The 20840-nt window shown below is 42.4% G+C and overlaps 1 protein-coding gene across 2 annotated transcripts in view; it reads left to right on the top strand.

Annotated features, from left to right (window-relative positions):
• The first annotated feature begins 3558 nt into the window (after window positions 1-3558).
• met (MET proto-oncogene, receptor tyrosine kinase) overlaps window positions 3559-20840 on the top strand; it is a 38674-nt gene continuing 21392 nt past the window's right edge. The window contains exons 1-6 of one of the 2 annotated variants that reach the window (XM_081698963.1): window positions 3559-3828; window positions 5065-6241; window positions 15218-15397; window positions 18268-18402; window positions 19303-19482; window positions 20079-20239. In XM_081698963.1, coding sequence (XP_081555089.1) covers window positions 5072-6241; window positions 15218-15397; window positions 18268-18402; window positions 19303-19482; window positions 20079-20239 — 1826 coding nt within the window. In that variant the 5' untranslated portion in view covers window positions 3559-3828; window positions 5065-5071. The remainder of the gene's footprint in view (window positions 3829-5064; window positions 6242-15217; window positions 15398-18267; window positions 18403-19302; window positions 19483-20078; window positions 20240-20840) is intronic. The other variant, XM_035532420.2, reaches the window with a different exon arrangement.

Genomic DNA, 20840 nt, shown 5'->3' with positions numbered 1-20840 from the left:
GAAATAAGTGGAGATTTAAAAAATCCCTGTAAACTGCGTTAAAGAAAGTTAAGAAACCCGCTTTGTTTCACTGTCACATTCCCCACCTGTTTCATGCTTCCATTACCTCACTCTGAAGTGTACAGCTGAGTGAAACATGATTGGGATGAATCCCATCGCTCCCTCGCACCTCCCTGTCCCGGGGGCATAAAAACAGCTATTTGTCTCTTTCAAATCAAATGTGAAAGGACACAGAAAATGAGGCGGTTATCAGTGTGACTAGGACAGAAAACGCAGACAAGCACAAAAAACAAAAGCAAAGATCTAGGTTTTTTACATTAGAAACAATCCCTTGGGAAACCACCCCTTTTAATAGGACTATTTGGTGGATTTGTGCGTTTCTATTGAAGGGTTGTAGGGGTTTTAGAGCCGTGCTCCAATCAAAAATCTGTGCAGGTGAGTGAACATTTATATTGAGCAAAGGTGGTCGGTCTAAAAGATGGCCTTAGAACAGCATTCGGTCATATGGCAGAGTGCTGTGGTTGTCTGTTCTTTCTTTCAGACGTGTTTTCTGGGGACACAACTGAAAGTCAACTGCTCTGGCTCACTGTCATTTTGCACCAGGTGTTCAGCTCTAGCTATTGAATCACTCTTAGCACAGAAACAAACTACAAAAACAACTTTTTACAACAGCCCTCTGGCATCATCCACTGGCCGGGAAGTCTTGATCAAAGGAAATTCCTTTGACCTGCATGTCTACTCTGTTGTGAAGTTCCCAGTAAGGAGATGGGTAAGTTTGTAATGATATTCTGGTACAGTAGTACGTGCATTAAAGCATGTCTGTGCAAGCATGCCTGTGTACAGATTTGCCCAGAGGGTACACTGGGATGACCTCATGTCTCTGGAAGGGTTTATTGACATGTCAATCTGGTGGGATAACCTTATCTACAAACTAAGCTGCCCAACTCATGCATACTTAGCCTGTGATACTGTTGTGGAGGACATCTCCTTGCTGTGTCTGGGAGACCACAGGAAAGGTCTACTGACACAACTAAGGTAAGCCTCCTTTCCTCTACCTACAGCATTCACACTCTGGCAGGACTGAAGGTTTGTTTCCCTGTCGTCTTTTCCAGCCGTGTGACTCCACTTACCATGTAGTACACTCAGTTCATGATTTGTAGGACTATTCAAAGTCCTCTGGTGGGTGAACCGGGTAATTTGTAAACACCAGTGGCCCTGTCACAAAAAAAAATCTGACCCACCTTTCATGTCTCCCTCATTAGGCTGGTCCCTTGGCTGATAGGGATGCCCATGGGTGAACTTCTCCAGCACTGGAGGTTGATAGTGATCTCACGTATGGGTGGGGTGGACACACTCATACACTCCATGTACCACATGGGCTGCGTGTTGCGGACTGGTGGACTGGGTAGGGTATGGCCCAGAGGAACGTTGCTGAGTCAAAGAATATGATGTATTGGACCCCAGCCTTATCCCAGATTTCCACTGTTCCTGCCTGGCTCGTCCTGCTCCTCTTCTTAGGAGCCCCTTTAGCAGAGGGATTGCCATTCCTAAAGTAGGAGGTAGTGTCAGCCCTCTAGTCTCGCCTCCACCGAGTGCCAGCTCTGCCCTGATCTCTCCTATCACTTAGTTCCATCTGCAGCTCATTCCCAGTTATTATGAATGCTTCTCTTTCGCCTGCACACATTATGAAGTATCTCATACTGAGTTTCAGAGCCTTGTTCATCCGGACAGCTTTCTTTTGTTAAACATCCCTTGTTCTTTGAGTGTTTTCCTGTTTGTAACCAGTCCGTTCTAGTTTTTGCTTCTGATTTTGATTTTTTTGGATCACCCTATGGATTTGTATTTATATCAATAAATCTCTGTTTGCTCAAGATCTTGCAACATGTTTCTTATACAATCTTTGAAAATACAGTGGTGAGTTTAAGCGTATACAGGCCTTATATTAGTCCCAGCTTGTTGACAACACTCTAGGTCAACTCATGCCATATGGTATATCCAATCAGTTTGGATAGAATGAGATGCCAGTTTGAGATTAAGGCTCTGTCCATCTAAAGCAAGGGATTGACTGCAACTTGCAAAACATTTTAACTTAATTCAGAACACTTAGACTATAATGCATTAATTACAGTGTAATACAATTCTAAAAGTGTGTTCAGGACAGCCTATAACATTGTATCATTATTGTTCAAAGAGGTTAGAATAATCAGACATAAGGCATAATTTTAGTTATTTACCAAAGTTATTTGATTTTGAGACCAACCCCTATGGACTGTCTGCATGTCAGCTGCCAATCTCAACAACTATGGAACAAAGTTATTGACTGATGGCGTGGACATCTAAATCACTGCTGTTTTAATGGTCAGTGGGTTAAGTGCATCTCCCTGAATGAGCCACAGTAGCCGTGTAATGAGTAACCCATTTATCAGGGTTTACAGTAACAGAATGACCCAGTCAGCAGTCAACCTTGAGTGTATTGACCACAAGGAAATAATATGGGTAGTAAGTTAGTTTCACCTGAAGAATGATTTAACTCTTAAATTGTATACTTAGTCCATTGTTTCGCTTAAGTTCGTATAAAAATGAGGATTTGGGGGGTTACTATCGCCAGGTGTTAGTATCACCACCAGGTGGCATAATTAGGTTTGCAGTTGCTTCCTGTGAGTAATCTTAGGGAGTAAAAGCTTTTAACATCTTGACAAACCAATCTTGACAAACCAAAAGAACCACGCTGAACTATTTTTTATTTAGCTGTTTACAAAAAAAGTGCTTTGAAATGCAGGGCAGGAGCAGGTGTTGCGATGAGTGTGATCGAGTAAACATATTTCCAGAGTGTGTCATAGCTCTTGAATTCCCCCATACGCGGACAGTTTGATGATTACTGGAAGGTAAGGTGAGGATGACCGCCGCAGCGACCTTTGCGATTTACCAGAGTGAATGTATCAAAAGTACAGTTAGAGAAGGCGAATACTCAGTCAACACAACTAGGCTCTGTTACACTGGAAAACACACTCATTGTCTAACAGTCAGATACACATCATTAAGGCAAATGAATTATAACAAAGAGACAGTGTGCCAAACAGTGATGACTCTATGCACGATTAAGTGGAATCACACACAAATTCACGTTATCAATTATATTTTATTGGTTTAGCAGTGGTCTATTCTGCGGATGGATTTCCATACTTCCAACGACCTTTCCACTGGTATTATTAGCATGAGCTAGAACGATGCTTAATTTGCAATTGGAATGACTCATGTTGCAATATAAAAACAAGGAAATTGCATTTATATGATAAAATATTTGGGGAATACCGTGATTCGTAATTCATCTCCTAATGTAAAACTGCAGTAACATAGGCAACTAACTCTAGTAGAATAAGATAAATGCAGACTATTGATAAATTTGGTATTGTTATTATTATTATTATTATTATTAGACTATTGTGGTACTTAATACCAATAATCTGAAACAGTCTTTCGTCTCCGCCAATTTTGGCCAATCACCGAGCCCTATGGCTCCCGGTCTCATGACGCAGCAGACAGAGAAAGACTGCGTTCACCTGAAGCCTCTCAACATCGGCAGACCGCCTCACTGAGCCGTAGCGTGACGGACCGTACGGGCGTTTTCGCAGTGAAAGGAACCCACGCCGCTGCGTCCATATTCGGATTCGCAGAGGCTGCAGAGTTTCTGGGGACTTGTGAAAGGCAACTTCTTAAACGTTCGGGGAAACTCGGCGCTCCTGCGTTGCTTTTCAGTGCTTCCGTTCAGACTAAAAGAAGATGTGATTACTCTTTCAGTCTCTGACAGGTATCCGTTCTACCGGGAAGGTAAGGGCGCTTTTTCCTCTCCCTCGTCGTAAGCCTGGTGACTAACTTTTGTTCACGTGTTGTAAAAACTTTTTTTTTTTCACGGGAACGTTTTGACATTTAATGTGAAACGTTATAAAGGCTGAATGTCAAAACTATGTCAGGGTGTAAAATACCTTGACTTGTTGAAATTTCTCTGCAGTGAATAATCCTGTTGTGCGGTCCCCTGTTGACTTTATGATTCACTGTTCGACACACGTTTGCAGTTGGTAGATTTCAGGTATTAACGATGCTACGTTTAAAGTTAATAGGTTGTGCAATTTTTCAGCATGTTTCGCAACTTAGACGAGTATTCACTTTACTCGCGAGATCAAATATGCTTAAATAACATTAACAAAGTGTTGTTTTGATATTAATTGCTGACAGTAAACCATTACCACTTAAAATAACTTCTAGTCATTATTTTACAGTTTAAAATTGTTTAACATCTATTAGCTTAACCAAATAGCAAGTTAACTATATGCTAAACACCCACCTTTTGTTGATATACCTCCCTGTTTTGAGGCACAGATAAGAGTATTTGGACCACTCCGGTTGCCTAGGTTGGAGGAGACGGAATCTGATGCTGTTGCTTTGTCTGTATATCTGTTTTTCTGTCTGTCTGTCTGTCTCTCCTCTTCAAAGCAACCTCTTAGGGTATAGGTACACCAACTATAAATCACTTCTCCAGCGTCTGCAGCCTAGCTACCTTAATTGAATTTATCAACCACTCCCTTGAGGACGCTGTCTAAAGTTAGACTTGTCACCGCAGTGCATTCAGTGGAGGCTGCTGCTGTGATTCATTTCCACAGCTACACAACCACAGAAAGGCTGTTTAACCATCTGAATTCATCCATTTTGTTATCATGTAGTTTGTGGTGAATTGCAGGTTCTTGGGCTATTTTGGTTAAGATACCACTCATCTTAGAATGGCTACTACTGATCTCATTGTCATTTTAGTTTGGGGGAGGGCTTTACCCATGCCATTTAACCAGGATAGTTTATCTCAATTACACCAGTCCCAAAAGAATTTGTATGCCTACTTGACTTTAATTTTCTAATGGGCTTTGTTCCAATACATAGACTGTTATTTCTAGCCTTTTTCTCTGTCTCTGTCTCTGCTGTAGAATTGGTTGTGATGTGGCGGGGGCAATTATATTAACATACGTCTTTGATGATACAGACTGTGTTTGTGTGTTTCTGTTTTACCATCTACAGAAACAAAATGAGAATCACTCTCATTGTTGCTGCTGCGTCCATTCTCATCATTCAGCAGACACTGTGGTTGGGCATAGAAGGGCAGTGCAAGGAACCAAGAGAAATCTCCAAACTCAATCTCTCTGTGACCTATGACCTCCCCCACTTTGTGTCAAATACACCTGTCCAGAAACTTCTAGTTTTCAATGGAAGCGTATATGTGGGTGCTACCAACAAACTCACTGCCTTATCAGAGGATCTCAAGAAGACGCACGAGTATAAAACTGGACCTGTCCATGAGGGCCCACGATGCAGTGCTTGTGAGGGCTGCAGGGACCAGCCGCCCAACGCTAACAACACCAGCATGGCTTTGCTGATGGAGACCTACTATGACCCTGAGCTCTTCAGCTGTGGGACAGTGGGGAACGGCGTGTGTAGCCGCCACTTGCTGGAAGACGGTGAGCTGGACGTTGAGGTGAACTGCCTGGGCTCACATAACAAAGACGGGAGCCGCTATGTCGCCGGCCCTGCTGGAACCCAGATAGTAAACGTGGAAGTCGGTGGTGTCGTGAGGTTCTTTGTCGCTAATTCAGAGCCTCTCAACTCCTCTCTACCTTCCTCTTCACGTCTCCACCACACGATCTCCATACGGAAGATGTGGGAGACCCAAGACCGCTTTGAGTTTGTCTCTGAGCATTCCTACATGGACCTGACCCCTGGGCTGCATGGGAATTATCCCCTGCACTACATCTACTCCTTTCAGAGTGGCGCATATGTCTATTTCCTCACCGTACAGCGGGAAGGCGGCACGTCCAAGGCCTTCCACACACGCATCGTCCGCATGTGCTCGTCCGACCTGGAGCTTCTGCACTACGTGGAGATGCCCTTTGAGTGCATCTACTCAGAGAAGGGGAGGAGGAAGCGCTCCACCCAGATGGTGTTCAACATCCTTCAGGCGGCACACGTGGCCAAAGCCGGAAATGACCTGCGCAGAGACATGGATCTGAAGGAAGAAGATGATGTGCTTTTTGCTGCGTTTGCACGTAGCAAACCAGACTCTCCTGAGCCCACAGCCAGTTCTACAGTGTGTGTGATCTCAGTTGCTGAAATCAACAGCTTTTTCAAGGATTTCATTCAGAAGGGCCATACCAAGCCGCTCTACCACTTATCTGGCACTGAAATGAAACCTTTCAATGAGGTAGGACCTGTGTGGTTATAATGCTTTATAATGTTTTAAGTCTGACTGCTGTAGATTAGATTAACTAATTCAGGTCTCATCATCTACTTTTTGGATGACTATAAATCACGGTGCTGCCTGTGTCTTTCTCTCTCATCCATCAGCTTGGAAATAAATCAGTAAATGATGGCAATCAATAATAACATGAATTTAACTGCGGATGGCTGAGTAGTCTGTCAATGAATGCAGTGCCGTTGCCTCCTAAAGTAAATTTCAGAACAGGTTTATACAAGTTAACCACATATTTCACCAAGATCTGCATAGGTAACAGGAAATGTTCACAACTGTATAAGGAGCGTTTAAAAATATTCTGACCGGGACTTGTAATGCGTAGCATGCATAACTAATGGTTAATGTTGACAGAAGAACATGGTTCCAGCAGCCTGGTTGAGACTCCTACATGAGGTAAGAGTAGACTGATGAAGCCCTTCCCTCAATCAGGAGGAATCTCATTAGGTCCCTCCGTGGATCCGGGCCTTAACCGAGTCCCCATCAGCATAGAGCTGACTGCTTCTCACCACACTGGACATTTGTTATCAACGTTTAAAAGGATTTATAAGGATTGGACTTGTCTGAAATTACTGAATTATTTTGTGTAACAACACAGTGATACTACTTGGTAGGAGTAACTGGTTATTAACTACAATGACATGTAGAAAGTACTTTTTGACCAACATTTTAAAAAGCTCCTTTGACTTATTATTAAGCTTTGTTTACTCTGGCTCTTTGAACATGGATTACTTAAAAGACCATTCCCCAGACTTGAAAGTCTTACTTATCTTATCTGAATCACTCTTTTAAAGGCAAGCCAAGACCTCAGACACCATGACAGGTGTCCTATGTGTCTTTGAATTGGTCAGTTGGTTTAACAGTTCATATGGCGACAGGGTGAACATTGTTTCCCTCTTCCACTAAGTGTTCCATGTCCGTCTGCTTCATCATCTGTTACAGTTCTTTGGTGCCCTTTTACTTGATCTGTCTAAACTTACAAAGTGCTCCTAATTCATTACATCAGAAAAGGCCCAGGCTCCACTCGGCCACCTTAAATATTATTGTTCCGCATCTCCCCGGTTTAAACAATGTCACCCATTCTATATCAACTTAGCTTCTATCAGTTTTCATTATATGGATGTACCATGGCCAAAATAGCTTTTACTGTCACTAGAAGAGTGCTCCGCACTGTACATAGTTTTATAGGAATGCTCACTATTAAAGGAGTGTTAATGTTTTAAAGCTTGAAGATATATTTTAAAATGGGAACTAAGAGATTTGGATGGACACACACTCATTTCCTCCCTCTGGTGTTTGAAGGTGCTTTGGTTCCAATACTCCAGTAGAACAGCAGCACTTTTTATGGAAGGGCAGGTTCTTCGTGCCATCAGTTAAATTTATAACATTATGTCCAGTAGCATATGCTACACGGTCTCTCTGCTTCTTATCACTCCTTATCAGAGCAATATAACAAGGTTTTAAAACCATTGTTATGATGTAATCAGTAGAGGTGTAATGCAATGGTCAAAATGATTGTAGCTTTTCTCCTTTGAACTGTCTTCAAAATCACTACCACAATTAGATTTGTGTGGATTACTGTTGCAAAAAAGAGGCTTTTATTATGAAATCTTTAGTGTTCTAGCCATGGTGCCTTTTTAGTTTTAAATAAATTTTGGTTCCTTTTATTCTAGGCACAGGAATACAGATTCATTGGTATAGCACTGTCGATAAATGCCCAAGGTCCTTAAAAGACCTCTTTCAATTAATGAGAAGAAGAACGTTGTAAAACTATTGATCGCTCAATCCACCATTGCTCAGCGATATCCGTTTGTAATATGGACAGGCATATAGCTCCAATTAGTGTAGTAATTGAAGCTCTGTAGCTATATATAAACTTGCCTTAATAAGAAGGGACACTTACGGCTACAAAAACAACCAACCACATTTAAAGTTAAAATTATCATCTGATTAGGATTGATTAGTGTAAGAACTGGTAAATGCTGATTGCCTTTAAATTTAATTCAATGCATGATTGATGACAGTGTGTAATATAATTCCAGTGGAAGGGGTTTGATCGACAGCCATTTTAATTATAACAGTGCTAGTGGTTAAATGAGCACGGATTCATGCAGTGAGTTTAAAAGCATTATGAAAGAACACTTTCGAGAGTATTGATTTTACATTTGAAAATCCTCTTGTGTGTCATATTGTAATGGTGAACTTCAGTGCAAACAACAACTTGCTATTTCTTAACGAGCGACGCAGAATCTCATGCCATCTCATGGTGGTGTTTTGTGATGGCGTAAGGATGGCGGGTCACTGTCTGTGCGCCGGGGCTGGCGTGTGACTGCCAGCCTTGCTGCTTGCTCATGTTTGAGCAAAGCGATGGAACTGAATTTCATTTGTAGGTCACAGGCCTCAGCTGTGGGAGGTTTCCTGCTATCTATGAAGAAACAAAATCATAGCGAAAGACAACATACCTGTCATGTCTTGCCTGTCTCTCTCTCCATCAGTGGAGCTTTGATACGCACACGCATGAGTTGGAGTATTGATAAATACTCTTACGCATTCTCTCACTCACTCTCTCTTACTCACACAGACAGAGAGAGAGAGAGAGAGAGAGACAGACAGAGGAGCAGGTCTGAGCGGGAAGCAGGTGAATGTTTGTGACTGCATGCTTTCTCACAGCGTCTGGCGCCTGCAGTGAGCTGGTGTTAGCAGCTCTGCCCTGACAGACACCCCTGCGTGACACTGGACCATAAGAGGAGCAGGAGGAGTGTGGGCAGCTGGTGCCCAGGTGCAGGGAGCGCTCTCTGCTCCTATCACAGCCCAGCCTGCATCTTCAGGGTGGGGTCCACTCACTCTCCTGGCTCCATTCTGCTGGCTTCACATTAACTACTGGCTGGCTACAAACTTACTTATTTGGGTTTGGGATAAATAACGGCAGGGGAAGTTCCAAAGTTAGATTTGATCAAAACGCAGGCAACATGCGAGTGTTTGTATGAAGGGGTGGGTACAAGGTTCCATAAAGCTGATAAGGACAGAGCTGTAACTGAAATCTTTGTCTGTGCTTGCAATCTGTTGTCTGAAGGAGTGCAGCCAGGTAGCACTCCAGCCTTCTGTTCATTATTTATCGTGTCTATTGCTTCCTCTCTTGGCATGCTGTTAGCTGAAGAGGAACTCATGCTCTGTTTATGTGCAGGTAAAAGTCACGCCCCTTTTGTGGCTCTCCATCCAGGTGCTTTTATACTGCCTTCCAGCACTGGATTCTCATCAGTGTTTTGGAGGCCCAGCTCAGGTACATGTGTAAAGTGTCAAAAGAGAGTGAGGTTTCTTTAGTCAGTTTGATGAGTCACCGGCCTGCAGGCATGTTTGTTAATTGGTAATGTTCGCCGTGGCTCCCATTTCCTTGGTTTTGCCCCCATGGTAATTTCCTGCTTTCGTGGATGGGGACTTTAGCTGAAACTCTCCAATATGCATCCCTTACTTCTATTGCATGTATGTACACACACACACAGTGTATAATTCATTGCCACTCCCTGCTGTCAGGTTAACTCGGCTCCCTGCTTGTGTCTCAATCATGAAACGCACTGAAGCAGAACATGACCCTGAGCGGGACGGCTGCTCTATTAACCCTCACTTGCCATCAAAGCAATATCTAACCATGATGGTCACGCTGCCTGCTTTCTGCTCCGGACTAAATAATGCATCTGCCAGTGGCTTTTTTTTTTTTTTTAAAAAAGAAGAGCCACATTTAAATGTTAAAAGAAGCGTTTCTCAGACAAAGGCAACTTTTCTTCATTGTTTCCACATTTACCAGTTCACTGGAGTAGTCACTGTTGCTCTGGTTCACAGTGACGTTAATACCCACACAATGGGCCTGTTGGATCCTGCATGAATGAATGTGTGCTTAAGCAATGGAGGGGCTCTGACTGGTGAACGACTGTTCACTTTTATCACCCCATGAGCTCGAATACAATGCAACAGCAAATAAGAGCTTATCCAAGCTGTTCCTGGCTCTTCATTCAGGGTGTCACTCAGCTCTTAAAAGATGTATCCCTCAGCAGACATGGCATGTTAAATCTCCTGTTATGAAGGGAGATAAAGCTTTCTCTCCCTGTACCCTGAGCCACGGATTTAGTGAGGTCTTTCATGGAATGAACCAGGAATGTCATGAGATGTCAGAACATTGTGACTTCAGACAAGCAGACATGATATTTTGCTATCCTGTGAGCTAATCCAGTGTTACTGTAATTCTGATTTCATCTGTTCCCTGCTCCTAAGAAAACATAAATTAATCCGAGAACAGCAATGCTTGCTGTTTTGAATTCAAGGCGTTTTAAACAGGGCATTTGTACCAGCCTGTGGCAAAGCTGGCTCAGCGTCCTGATTTCCAGAGCTCTGATAATGCATCACTGTAAACCCCAAAAAACAACTGAAATGTGAAAAAAAAATTCCAGTTGTTTTATATGTGTGCAAACCTTTTACAATGAACTATTGTTTCTTGACAATTCTGTGCAAACATTACAGCCATGTTTGTTTTCCATTTGCTGTGGGGATTTATGCACTTAATATAAGCTGGTGCTGGTATGTTATAAAAAGTAAGAGGATAACACCTGTTTCTTTTTTTTTTCTTGTGATATTATTAGTGGAATTTATTTGCATTTCAATATATGGACATTGATTAAGAATTGAATTTTTAGATGCAAATCTCCTCATGGACCTGCCTTGTAACTCGCTAGCTTGCTCACACACTCACTCACGTTTAAATTAATTCACCACAAGGGGGCACTGTTAGCACTGAAACAGCTTTGTTGCATTGCATCAATGTCCCTGTTAATCAGAAAATTAGACATATTTGCAAGTATGTATATACATATGTATGAATTTATTTATTTATTTATTTATTTATTTATTTATTTGTGTTTCTGAAGTGACACACCACACAGTACCATTAAAGTCTCATTATTCTCAACCATTGCAACTCAGTAAGCAAACAATTTAAGCCATTTAAAACACGTTAAGTGTCTTTCACAACGCTGTGCTGCATAAAACAATAGCTTGTTTGTCAGAGCTCCTTTAAGTGCCCCTTGTTTGGCTTAGATAGCTGCCTTCCTAATAAGCTGTAATATTACAGGGAACTACTTAGAATACAGTGGGAGGCAGAGATATATTGTCTCTAAGAGTACATGAAAACAGAAAGGCTCTTTAATGTAGTCCACGTTTTAAGTCAGCTCTTCTGGCCTTTCTAAGAAAAGTCAGATCCACAAAGTCAAATTGAATTATATCAGAAATTGGACCAAATTGACAACAGAAAATTTGCACATTTCATATACGTGCTCATTACAAAAAGAGTGGAAACGGTTATACTGGAGCAATGAAACCCAGACTTTGGCAAGCTCCTTTTTTCATTACTTTCTGGTTTTGAGTTGATTGGGTATAAGGCTGCTCTAATTTAAGGGCGACGCTTGTGCTCCTGCTGTCACATTCATTCCTTATCCTGTCTGTACTTATTAACATGGTGGTGGAGAGAAGGAATCCTTTAACATTACCTCATCCTGTCTGCTGTAATGAGTGGGTATTTTCCACTAATGCTTTAAATAGGTCCACACAGCAACAGCAAATGACGACTGTGTTTATAGAGTTGCTCTAACACTAAATTATGCCCCATTTTTGTCTTTCGTCCTAATTGGACGGACAAGCAGTGTTCAGAAGAGCTTCTAACACTGCTCAAGCTTGAAACATGGGATCTTGACTAATCATTTACAGTCTTGTTTTAAATTTCTTAAAGGTCCTTCATATCTACACGTTTCTTTTTCTTGTGTTGCACTTTGTGGAGTTTCATCGTGTGTTAGCTCAGTGTTAGCGCAAGCATAGTCTTATTGCTTTCAGCAGTGCCCACTGCAGAGGAATTATGAATAGCCCCAAAAGCCTTATTGCTGAGCCTGCAGTTGAATTATGTGATTATGTGGCATGTTGAGAAGTTCAACTGGACCGTGACGTGTTACTCAGCAGGACTATAACTTCAGTGAGGAACAAAGCTCCCCGCTGATGAGTCACTTGAACAGGGCCGAGTCAAGCGTGAGTGAGCTAGAGAAAGAATGCAAGGAAAAAGAAAGGACCGTAAAAATAGAAGTGTGTGAAATGATTTGTTTGGTGGACTAATGAAGGAATGTTTGTGGCAGTTTGTGGCAGTGGAGGACGTGCTGCTCTGAAGGCATGGTCCAAACGTTGAGGTCACATGTAATGCAAGAGAGTGATCGTTCCCCCCCCACCCCGCACGGTGCTGGGCTCTAATCCGACATTATAGCGAGGGTCTCTAATTACCCCCACATTGCTGATCCCCATGACCCAGTAATCTAAGAAACCTACCAACACCAGAGTCAGGTTGCTTTGCGGCGTGCTTTACAAATGTGCAGGTGGGGCACCCCTTCCATCTAAAGCCGCAACTACAAACTATTACACTCGTAGATATATACACACCTACACAGTGGACTGCACATACTACATGAGGTCAAAGGCTATGGTATTTCAGTCAGAGGGCAGCTGATGGGCCGGAGTGTTGAGTCCAACTTGTCCAAAAAGGCACCCAGCCTTTTGCATGACTAGGAAGACCCACTGCACTGTACCTGAGCCCGAGGGTGAGCACTGAACATGTGGCGGTGACTTTTTGGCCTGCAGATCTCCTTACAATCAGTCTGGGCCTCACAGAGGTGACGCCAAAGGCCATGAAGCTGTAAAACTCAGAAGGTGGGTCTTGGTAACCCTATCACCATGCCATTGTGCTGGACACAATACTAGTGGCTTTAAAAGTTAAACCGGAGCCAGGTTTGGTCTGCCCCTGCCTTTACCATAGCTCTTATTTTTCATCATGGTAATAACAGTTTGCTGCAGGATAGACCATTTTGGATTTGGAAGTCAAAAAATCTGCCTGTGAGAAGATACCGTGGCATTGGTAATAATCGTGTGGCACTGAATGACTTTTATGCTAAGATGGATGCTCTCCCCCAAAAGGCCCCGATGTGTATTTCTGCTGTACACCAGGACCTCTAAGACCAGAACTGTACGCCTGTGGAGAAAGGATCAGTATAATAGATACTGAAGCCTGTCAAAACACTGCTCAGGTTTTTCTGGCCTTGATCCTTCGTCACAGTATCTTCACAAAGCAGGGGAATGAACAGGTTTTTTTTTCCTTTTATCTTTCTTGTTTCTCTATCCACTTCCCAAATGCATAATAAATGTTACATTTATTGTCTATGAATATAATCCTCTACAACCCTTGTTTGTAGCCTTAAGGCAGGTGTGTCATTTAGCAAAGTTCTCTGCTGCTGAGAGACCAAACTTCAGACTGTCCCAAATGGAGGTTTGCTCAACCTTTTTTTTTTTTTTTTTTACTCATGTCCATGTCCTTTGAAAGAGCGAAACAGCAGTGGTCTTGCTGTGTGACGGATCAGCAGCTGTTTTGTATAGACGCACAAAGCAAACCTGATGAGGCTGAAGACACATCAGAGCACATCGGAGTTTGTCCGTCTCCCCTGTGCTTCCTGTCTCGTATGTCTCCACTTCATATAGCTTTAAAAGCTCTTCTTTGCCCACATTCCTCAAATCTCTTTTACAACACATTATCTAGTTAAGCAGCCCTATAGTCCACCAGGAGATGGGCACAGAACCACCTCAGTCAGTCCATACTCCCTTCCTCTCACCTGACTGTGGTGTAGTGAGTGTCTCCTTGGCTGAGCACTCGACCTTGTAATGGGAATAGGCCCCAGTGGTCTTTTGGCCTGATTTATCACCCAGCTGTATTGTTCTCTGCAGCTTCAAAGCTCCCCTTTGAGACGTGAAGCTTTCAAATGAAGTTGTGTGTTCTGCTCTGAGGGCAGTCATGACTGTGACTCATGTGTGTTACTCAGCATGGAAGATCCTCTGAAAAGAGTTGTGGGATTGGTGGTGTAAGTACTGCTGCCCCGTACTGAAACTCTCCCTCCTTCTCACACCCGCCTGACTAGGCCAGTGTGAAATATCCCTCTTCCTTCCTTTTGAACTTGCCTGTATGTATGTTTCAGTGTAGTTGTGTTGCCTCTGTTGTATACAGTGTAACCATACACCAGCTGAGGAGAGTTAGTCTGATTTTGCCTTTTAATCATTAACTGCCTGCTCTCTGTACTGGGTTTGGTCATTTAGTCAGGGCCTCTAGTGCCAGGGTCCGGTTTCATTAATTATTGATGACTCCTTGGCCTTCATGCTGGGGTCTTTGTCCCCGAGACCTTAACTAAAGAGTTAGCCTCCAATTTTGATAGCAGGTGATTTGGAGTCTTACAAAGTAAACATGAACATTTTAAGTTCTAGTTGGAACAGCCGAACTAATATTCCATTTCTTTCAAAATCCACTTAGTGTATGCTGCCAAAGACCAGACTGCTTCAAGTCTCCCCACCGTGTTGTAGGAAGCACTAGACCAGCCACCAAGGCCCGCAGGTTGTGGCGATCACAGCCAAAGAGAACTGGACTGAGCAAACACTCTAGAGGAGCAGCAGGAGTGCTCCACATTCCAACCAGTTTCTCATGAATTCCTGCCATCTGGGAGCGCAGCCGTCTGAATGTGGCAGGGACGATCTGAGCTTGATGGGAGAAGACAAATGGCTAACCTCCGTTATGCTCTGGCCTATTGGAACCAGTAGATGTTGAGCTTCAATAAATGTTTACAGTGGATGGTATAAGTCCCTTTTTCCTCAAGTTGTGTTAAGCATGAAATTCCCTTGGCATGGAGGTGGGGGGAGAGGGTGCCAACAAAGACACTTGTGCTGCTATTTCATATCCACAACTCCATGAGATCACGCTTTTTTACATAGATACCACCATTTGGAATTCTTGATATTCGGAGTTGTTACTTTTTGCTGGATAGTCACAACTTGTAACAAGTTAATGTTTAATAAATGTTGTTTTTAAAGACCTCCTTTGGCTGTGGAAAACACGAGAAGGGCTACAGGCTGGAGGTTACCAGGACCCACCCACGTAAAGACTGGTTCAATGGCCGCTTCCGGAACGTTCTCCTGACCTCCATTGCTGTGGTGCCAATGCAGGACCACACGGTGGCTACCCTTGGAACTGCAGATGGGCGGATCATCCAGGTAAGAAATGAAGAATTAAGGACAAGTAGGTCTTTAAACATCAATCAAGGGTCTAGTCCCAGCTCCAGAACATGCAGCCAACCCTTGTTTCTCTTTACTGTTTCAATTAGGGAAAAAAGCATGCCACTAGGTTTTATCGTAGCTTATCAATGTATAAGGAGGGAATAAAATCATTTAATTTGAACAGTGATCAATAAACTTGTTTGTGCAAGATCAATAAAGTGTTTGGGCCTGGAGGTTACATTAAGGGAAATTCCTGTGTGTGCTGTGAGGTGCAAATGCCACAGAATAATTTTGTATGTCATTGGATATATGTAATTTGTAGAGAGGTCATTTGCACTGTAAGACTAAGCAACAAAAAAGCAGCAAAAAATAAGGAAAAAATTAGATCGATTATTTAAAGTTGGCAAAACCCAGAAGCAGTCCAAACACGTCTGGCAGAAGTGTGCATTGGTCCGCAGCGTTTCCCTGCTTCATTGTGCATGTTGTGTAAACGGGCAGGATGTGGGTACGTGACCAGTGAAAATGGCCTGGGAGAATGAAGCTGCAGGTGCCAGGTCAGGTTGGAGAACACAAGCCTTTCCTGTTTGCTCCATAGTCACCTTTGACCTTGCATCACCACTTTAACAGAAACTCCAGTTTATCATACATCTGTTCCTGCATATCTGCTTGTCTATCAGAACTAATTAAACCTTCAGACTGGACTTGATGTACATTTAATTAATTGGCATAAGCAGTCTGTATTGTGTGCATACTCGCATATCTGCACAACACTGACGCACTTGAAGGGGAAAACATCCCACAAATTTGTATTTTTATAATTCTAAGACACTTTCCTTCCAGAAGGTTCCATTCATGTTTTCCAAATAGGATAAGAGAGTGTTTAAGAAATGAGAAGTGTGTGACAGCTGCACGGAAACAGAGAGGAGAAGTTGAACAGAGCGTTAATAGTAAGCAGTGAGCTTCGATGACATATCCTCACACCGAATTTTCCTGGAACGATTGCAGCTGTCGTTTGCTCTCATATTTATTTTTTTTTCCTTTACATTTTTTCCCCTCAACCTTTTCTCGGCCCTTTTGTCGCGACGTGGAGTCCTGGGAATGGGTGAGCAGTAGCTCAGCTGTCCCGCTCAAGGACTATGGGGTGATGGGTGGGGGGGCGAAAGCTGATTGGACAAACAGGAGGGGCAAATATCACCATGTTAAATGTTAAATCAGCCACCGCTCGTAAATGCTGAACTTGTCTTTTGTGGGGAAAAGTCACAGAGCCCTTACTCTTAAAGTGCACGTTGGTAGAGAGAGTGTATGTGGCCGAGAGAAAGAGAGAGCCCTAGAGACCCATATTCTGTAAGAAAGTCATTCTGACTCTGTCAGAACAGAATCACTGTGTGAAAATCTTATTATGTAGCTTTATGTTTATGACCCAGACTTCCTTTAAAATCCACAATAAAAAATAATTCACACGGTCATTAGTGCTCTGCTGCATATGTTTGTCCTTTGAGGGCACAATATTCTTCCCACAGTAACCACTAGACATTTTCTGGTTTGTAAGGTTCAATTGGATTACTACTGGGATTCTGTTGTCTTTTGCAGTTTATTGCTACTAGAAGCTTTACTTCAAATTGTACTTGGTATTTGGTAAATTTATGACTCCTCCAGACTATACTGTACTCTAGTCTGTAGTGAAATGTAAATGAATTTCTTACCTATAGTAGGAGAGACTTTGGAGAGGCCCAGACAAGCGCTGCACTCTTCTTTTGTGTCTGAAATCAACAAGCCAGCATTGGTGGAATGAATGTGTCTAACTTGTATCTGATGCGGAGGCAAAACCTTTATCGAAAAGACTTTACAAACTCTGAGGCTCTAGCCAATCAGAGAGAGACTTCAGACCTGCTAGCACCAAGCAAACTCCCAAGAACAAAATAGTACTTGACTGATGGAATGCTAACACCAGCACCTTTATTGCTTACAGACTAAATCCTTTGTGAAAAGGTTTTCTAACTGCACATAGTCCCAAGCTCTCATGACAGACACTCTCTTTTTCTGCCATCACGCACTTTCCACCCATTAAATGCTACACACCTACAGCAGACTTGCCTCACCCCAGACTCACTCCAGGTGTGTTAAACCGCAGATCCAGGTACCATTAATGGATCGCACACTGTAATACCCTATTCAGACCCAGGCTATCTTAGAGGCCTGTAATTGCAGCCTGACCATGGATGATACATTTTAGTCCAGGTGTGTGCGGATGGAGCCGGCGCTCTGGCACCTCCCAGCATGCCACAGCAGCAGCGCTCTTTACTTGCTCTCTCGCCTGAGGCTGCCACCTTTGTCTGCTCCCACACGCTGCTTCAATCTGTCACCTTCCCCTGAAAGAGAGGCAAACAGAAGTTCTTACATGATCTCTGGCACGCGGAACTTGTCCCTTCACAATGTCGCTGCCTCTGGATTCCACTGCCTTTTGATTCTGATAATGTCCTGAGGACAGTTCCAGACATAGTCACAATTACAGACATTTTATAATGTGCTTCTGGGGATTAAAAAATAATTATTTATAAAACAACCTGGGCTAAAACCTTTTGGAATTTTGGCAGCATCAAAGGCAATACCTGAAAACAGGAAAGTTATTCTCTTATTTAAAAAGAAGGGATGCAGGGTAAAGGATGTTGTTATACACAGCCACTCGTATCACTGTTTCCAACGCTAGATTTAGCCGATGTGTTAAAATGATTCACTTTTACAGTCATAGTGTCAACATGGCATGCAGCCAGTTAGAGTGAATAATGAACATGCTTTTTCAAATGTCACTACCCACAATGAAGACCTTAAATGTGAGAGGTCACTCACGTTGTTTGTCCGTATCGCAGGTGGTGGTTTCCCGTTTTGGCAACACAGAGCCGCATGTGGATTTCCTCTTGGACACACGCCCCGTGTCCTCAGAGGTCGCTGTTCTGTCTCCAGAGCGCCCAGACGCGTCCTTATTGCTCGTCACAGGAAACAAGGTGGTGACCCTTTCAAACATTTCTAATGGAAATAAAATCTCTTGCTTGTAATTTTGTAATATTGATCATCTCTGGAGGTCTGAGAGGAAATATCAAGAGAGAAAGTGAACAAGAACAGAGCAAGATAGGACTCAGTGAGGCCATGTCTGATGCAACACACACCAGAGTTATTTGTGTCACAGTTAGTTTAACCTTGCTAATTTGCCCCCTCTTTCTAAAACCAGTACTCTTCTTCTGTTCCTGTTTTTACAGTCTTCTATTCTTATATATTCTTCAGGACAGTAATATATTACTCATATCAATGTATTATTTCAGTTTAATTAATTTATTATTTAATACTTCCATTCTTGTGACAATATGCTGCTGTCAGGTCAACTTACAGTTAAAAGTAAATTGACTAAACTACATGTAAAATTAAAAGCAGACTTACTACACTACATTTAAAATGAAAAGCAAACGTACTACACTCCATTTTGACTTGAGGCCATTGAAGTTGCGCTGACTTTAGCTTCCCAGATTAGGCCCAAATTTTGGCTTCTCCCTCCATTTTCTCAGCGTCCCTGATGGGTTAACTCCTCTTTAGCCTCACTTACTGAACTGAGCATGCACAATGTTTTGAGATTCTCAAATGAAATTATAAAGATAGGATATTTCTGATTTCCTAACTCCTAACTGTTTAATTACTCTTATGAAAGGTTTGCTAACCTATCTGTACCCTACACAGAAGTAGACTGTATGGGATTAACTAAAATAAAATATTTTGAAATTTTTAAAATGTCTTTGTTTAGTTAACCAAAAACGCTTTGTGGCACCCAATCACCTTGAGACGAAGCAAATTCTAAAATGTGGTTTCATAATATAAATACGTATATGTAACGGTGCTGCCTCTCTGATGTGCAGGTATCTAAGGTGCCCGTGATCGGTCCTGGCTGTGAGCACTTGTGGAACTGCAGCACGTGTCTCCTGGCTCCTGCCTTCATGGGCTGCGGATGGTGCCGGAACAGGAATCTCTGCACTCGCTCACCTCAGTGCGCTGCTTCCCATTGGAGCCAAGATTCCTGTCCCCTTCTCATCACCAAGGTTATTGGCCTGCCCATCCAACAACTGGCAATATTACCATGGTTACAAAGCAGCTAATTGCATCTAGCTAAAAGACTTAGAGTAATAGATAAGCGTAGGTTGGATAACCACAGAGGCAAGAACTTTTCAGTACTCTGGTATTTCTTTAAAGTGATATTAAATATCAGATAGTGTTATTATGAAAAATGTTAATGAATGTGTGTGTGCATGCGTATGTGTGTATGTATTTTTATGTCTCCATAATGTTCTTTAGCCCTATAGGTCACTGAATTTACAGTAAGACAAAAAAGCTGGTTTCTGAACCACAGCCTTTTATGCTGGCCCTTGTAAGGCCACTTTTAATGGCAGAAAAATAAATACTGGCTGCCATATGCCTTTGTTTTGTTCAACGTTTAGTTACCCCTCGTTGATTTAATACTAGACGACCAACTGCTTTTGTAGAACCCACAGTGCAAAATCAAAGCACTTTCACTAGCTACCTTTCGAATAGAGACATGCCTTATTATTTTACATCACATTACCTACATAAAACCATCCCATGGGGCAAAAGAGTGAAAAGAAGTCAATGTGAATAAAGCCCTCTGTGCTTCCTGTAGGTCTTTCCTGCCGCTGCCCCACTGAAAGGCCACACCAACATCACGATCTGTGGCAAGAACTTTGGCTTCAGTAAGAAAGACCGCTTTGATGGCAAGCTTATTGAGGTTGATGTGGCTGGAGCAAAGTGCAAGATGACCAAGAAGGACAGTAGCAATCACCGGTAAGTGATCAGATCAAATTCACTGTACTTATCTAGACCTTTGCTAAGACAAAGCTATAAAATGCTGCACAAAAAGACAATAAAAAATCCATTTTGTTAAAGTACAAAAGCAACACCAAAAACGCAGTGAGATTAAAAACCATTACCTATGATCATGACCCATGAAGCCTGAAGCATAAAGATGAGTTTTAAGATGTTTCTTAAAAATGTAGTTGAATCAGAAAGTCTAATCTCAAGGGGGAGGTTGTTCCAAAGCAAATGCACAATCACGGTTTTGCTTCCATTTTGTAATTGAAACAGCCAAAATCCTAGTTTGAAGACCTCAGTGATCTGACACTTGGACAAGTTGGCAAGAACTCATAAAACTGACTGAAAGCTTCACCATATGGAGCCTGAGCAAAAAAAAAAAAAAACCTTTATTTTGATATTTTAAAATCAATCCTAAGGTTCATGGGAATCCATGGAAACGATGTGTTCCTCATGCCTAATCCTAATGTGAATGCAAGCAACTGAGTTTTGGATTAACTGGAGCCTAGCCATAGCTCCTTTACTAACCCAAGGCAATAATACATAATAATAGTCTAAGTGAGATGACACAAAA

This window comes from Electrophorus electricus, chromosome 16, assembly GCF_041902795.1.
Source record: "Electrophorus electricus isolate QZ-2024a chromosome 16, ASM4190279v1, whole genome shotgun sequence".
Lineage (NCBI taxonomy): Eukaryota > Metazoa > Chordata > Actinopteri > Gymnotiformes > Gymnotidae > Electrophorus > Electrophorus electricus.
The sequence above is the reverse complement of the archived record's forward strand: the minus strand, read 5'-3'. Positions and strand labels throughout refer to the sequence as shown.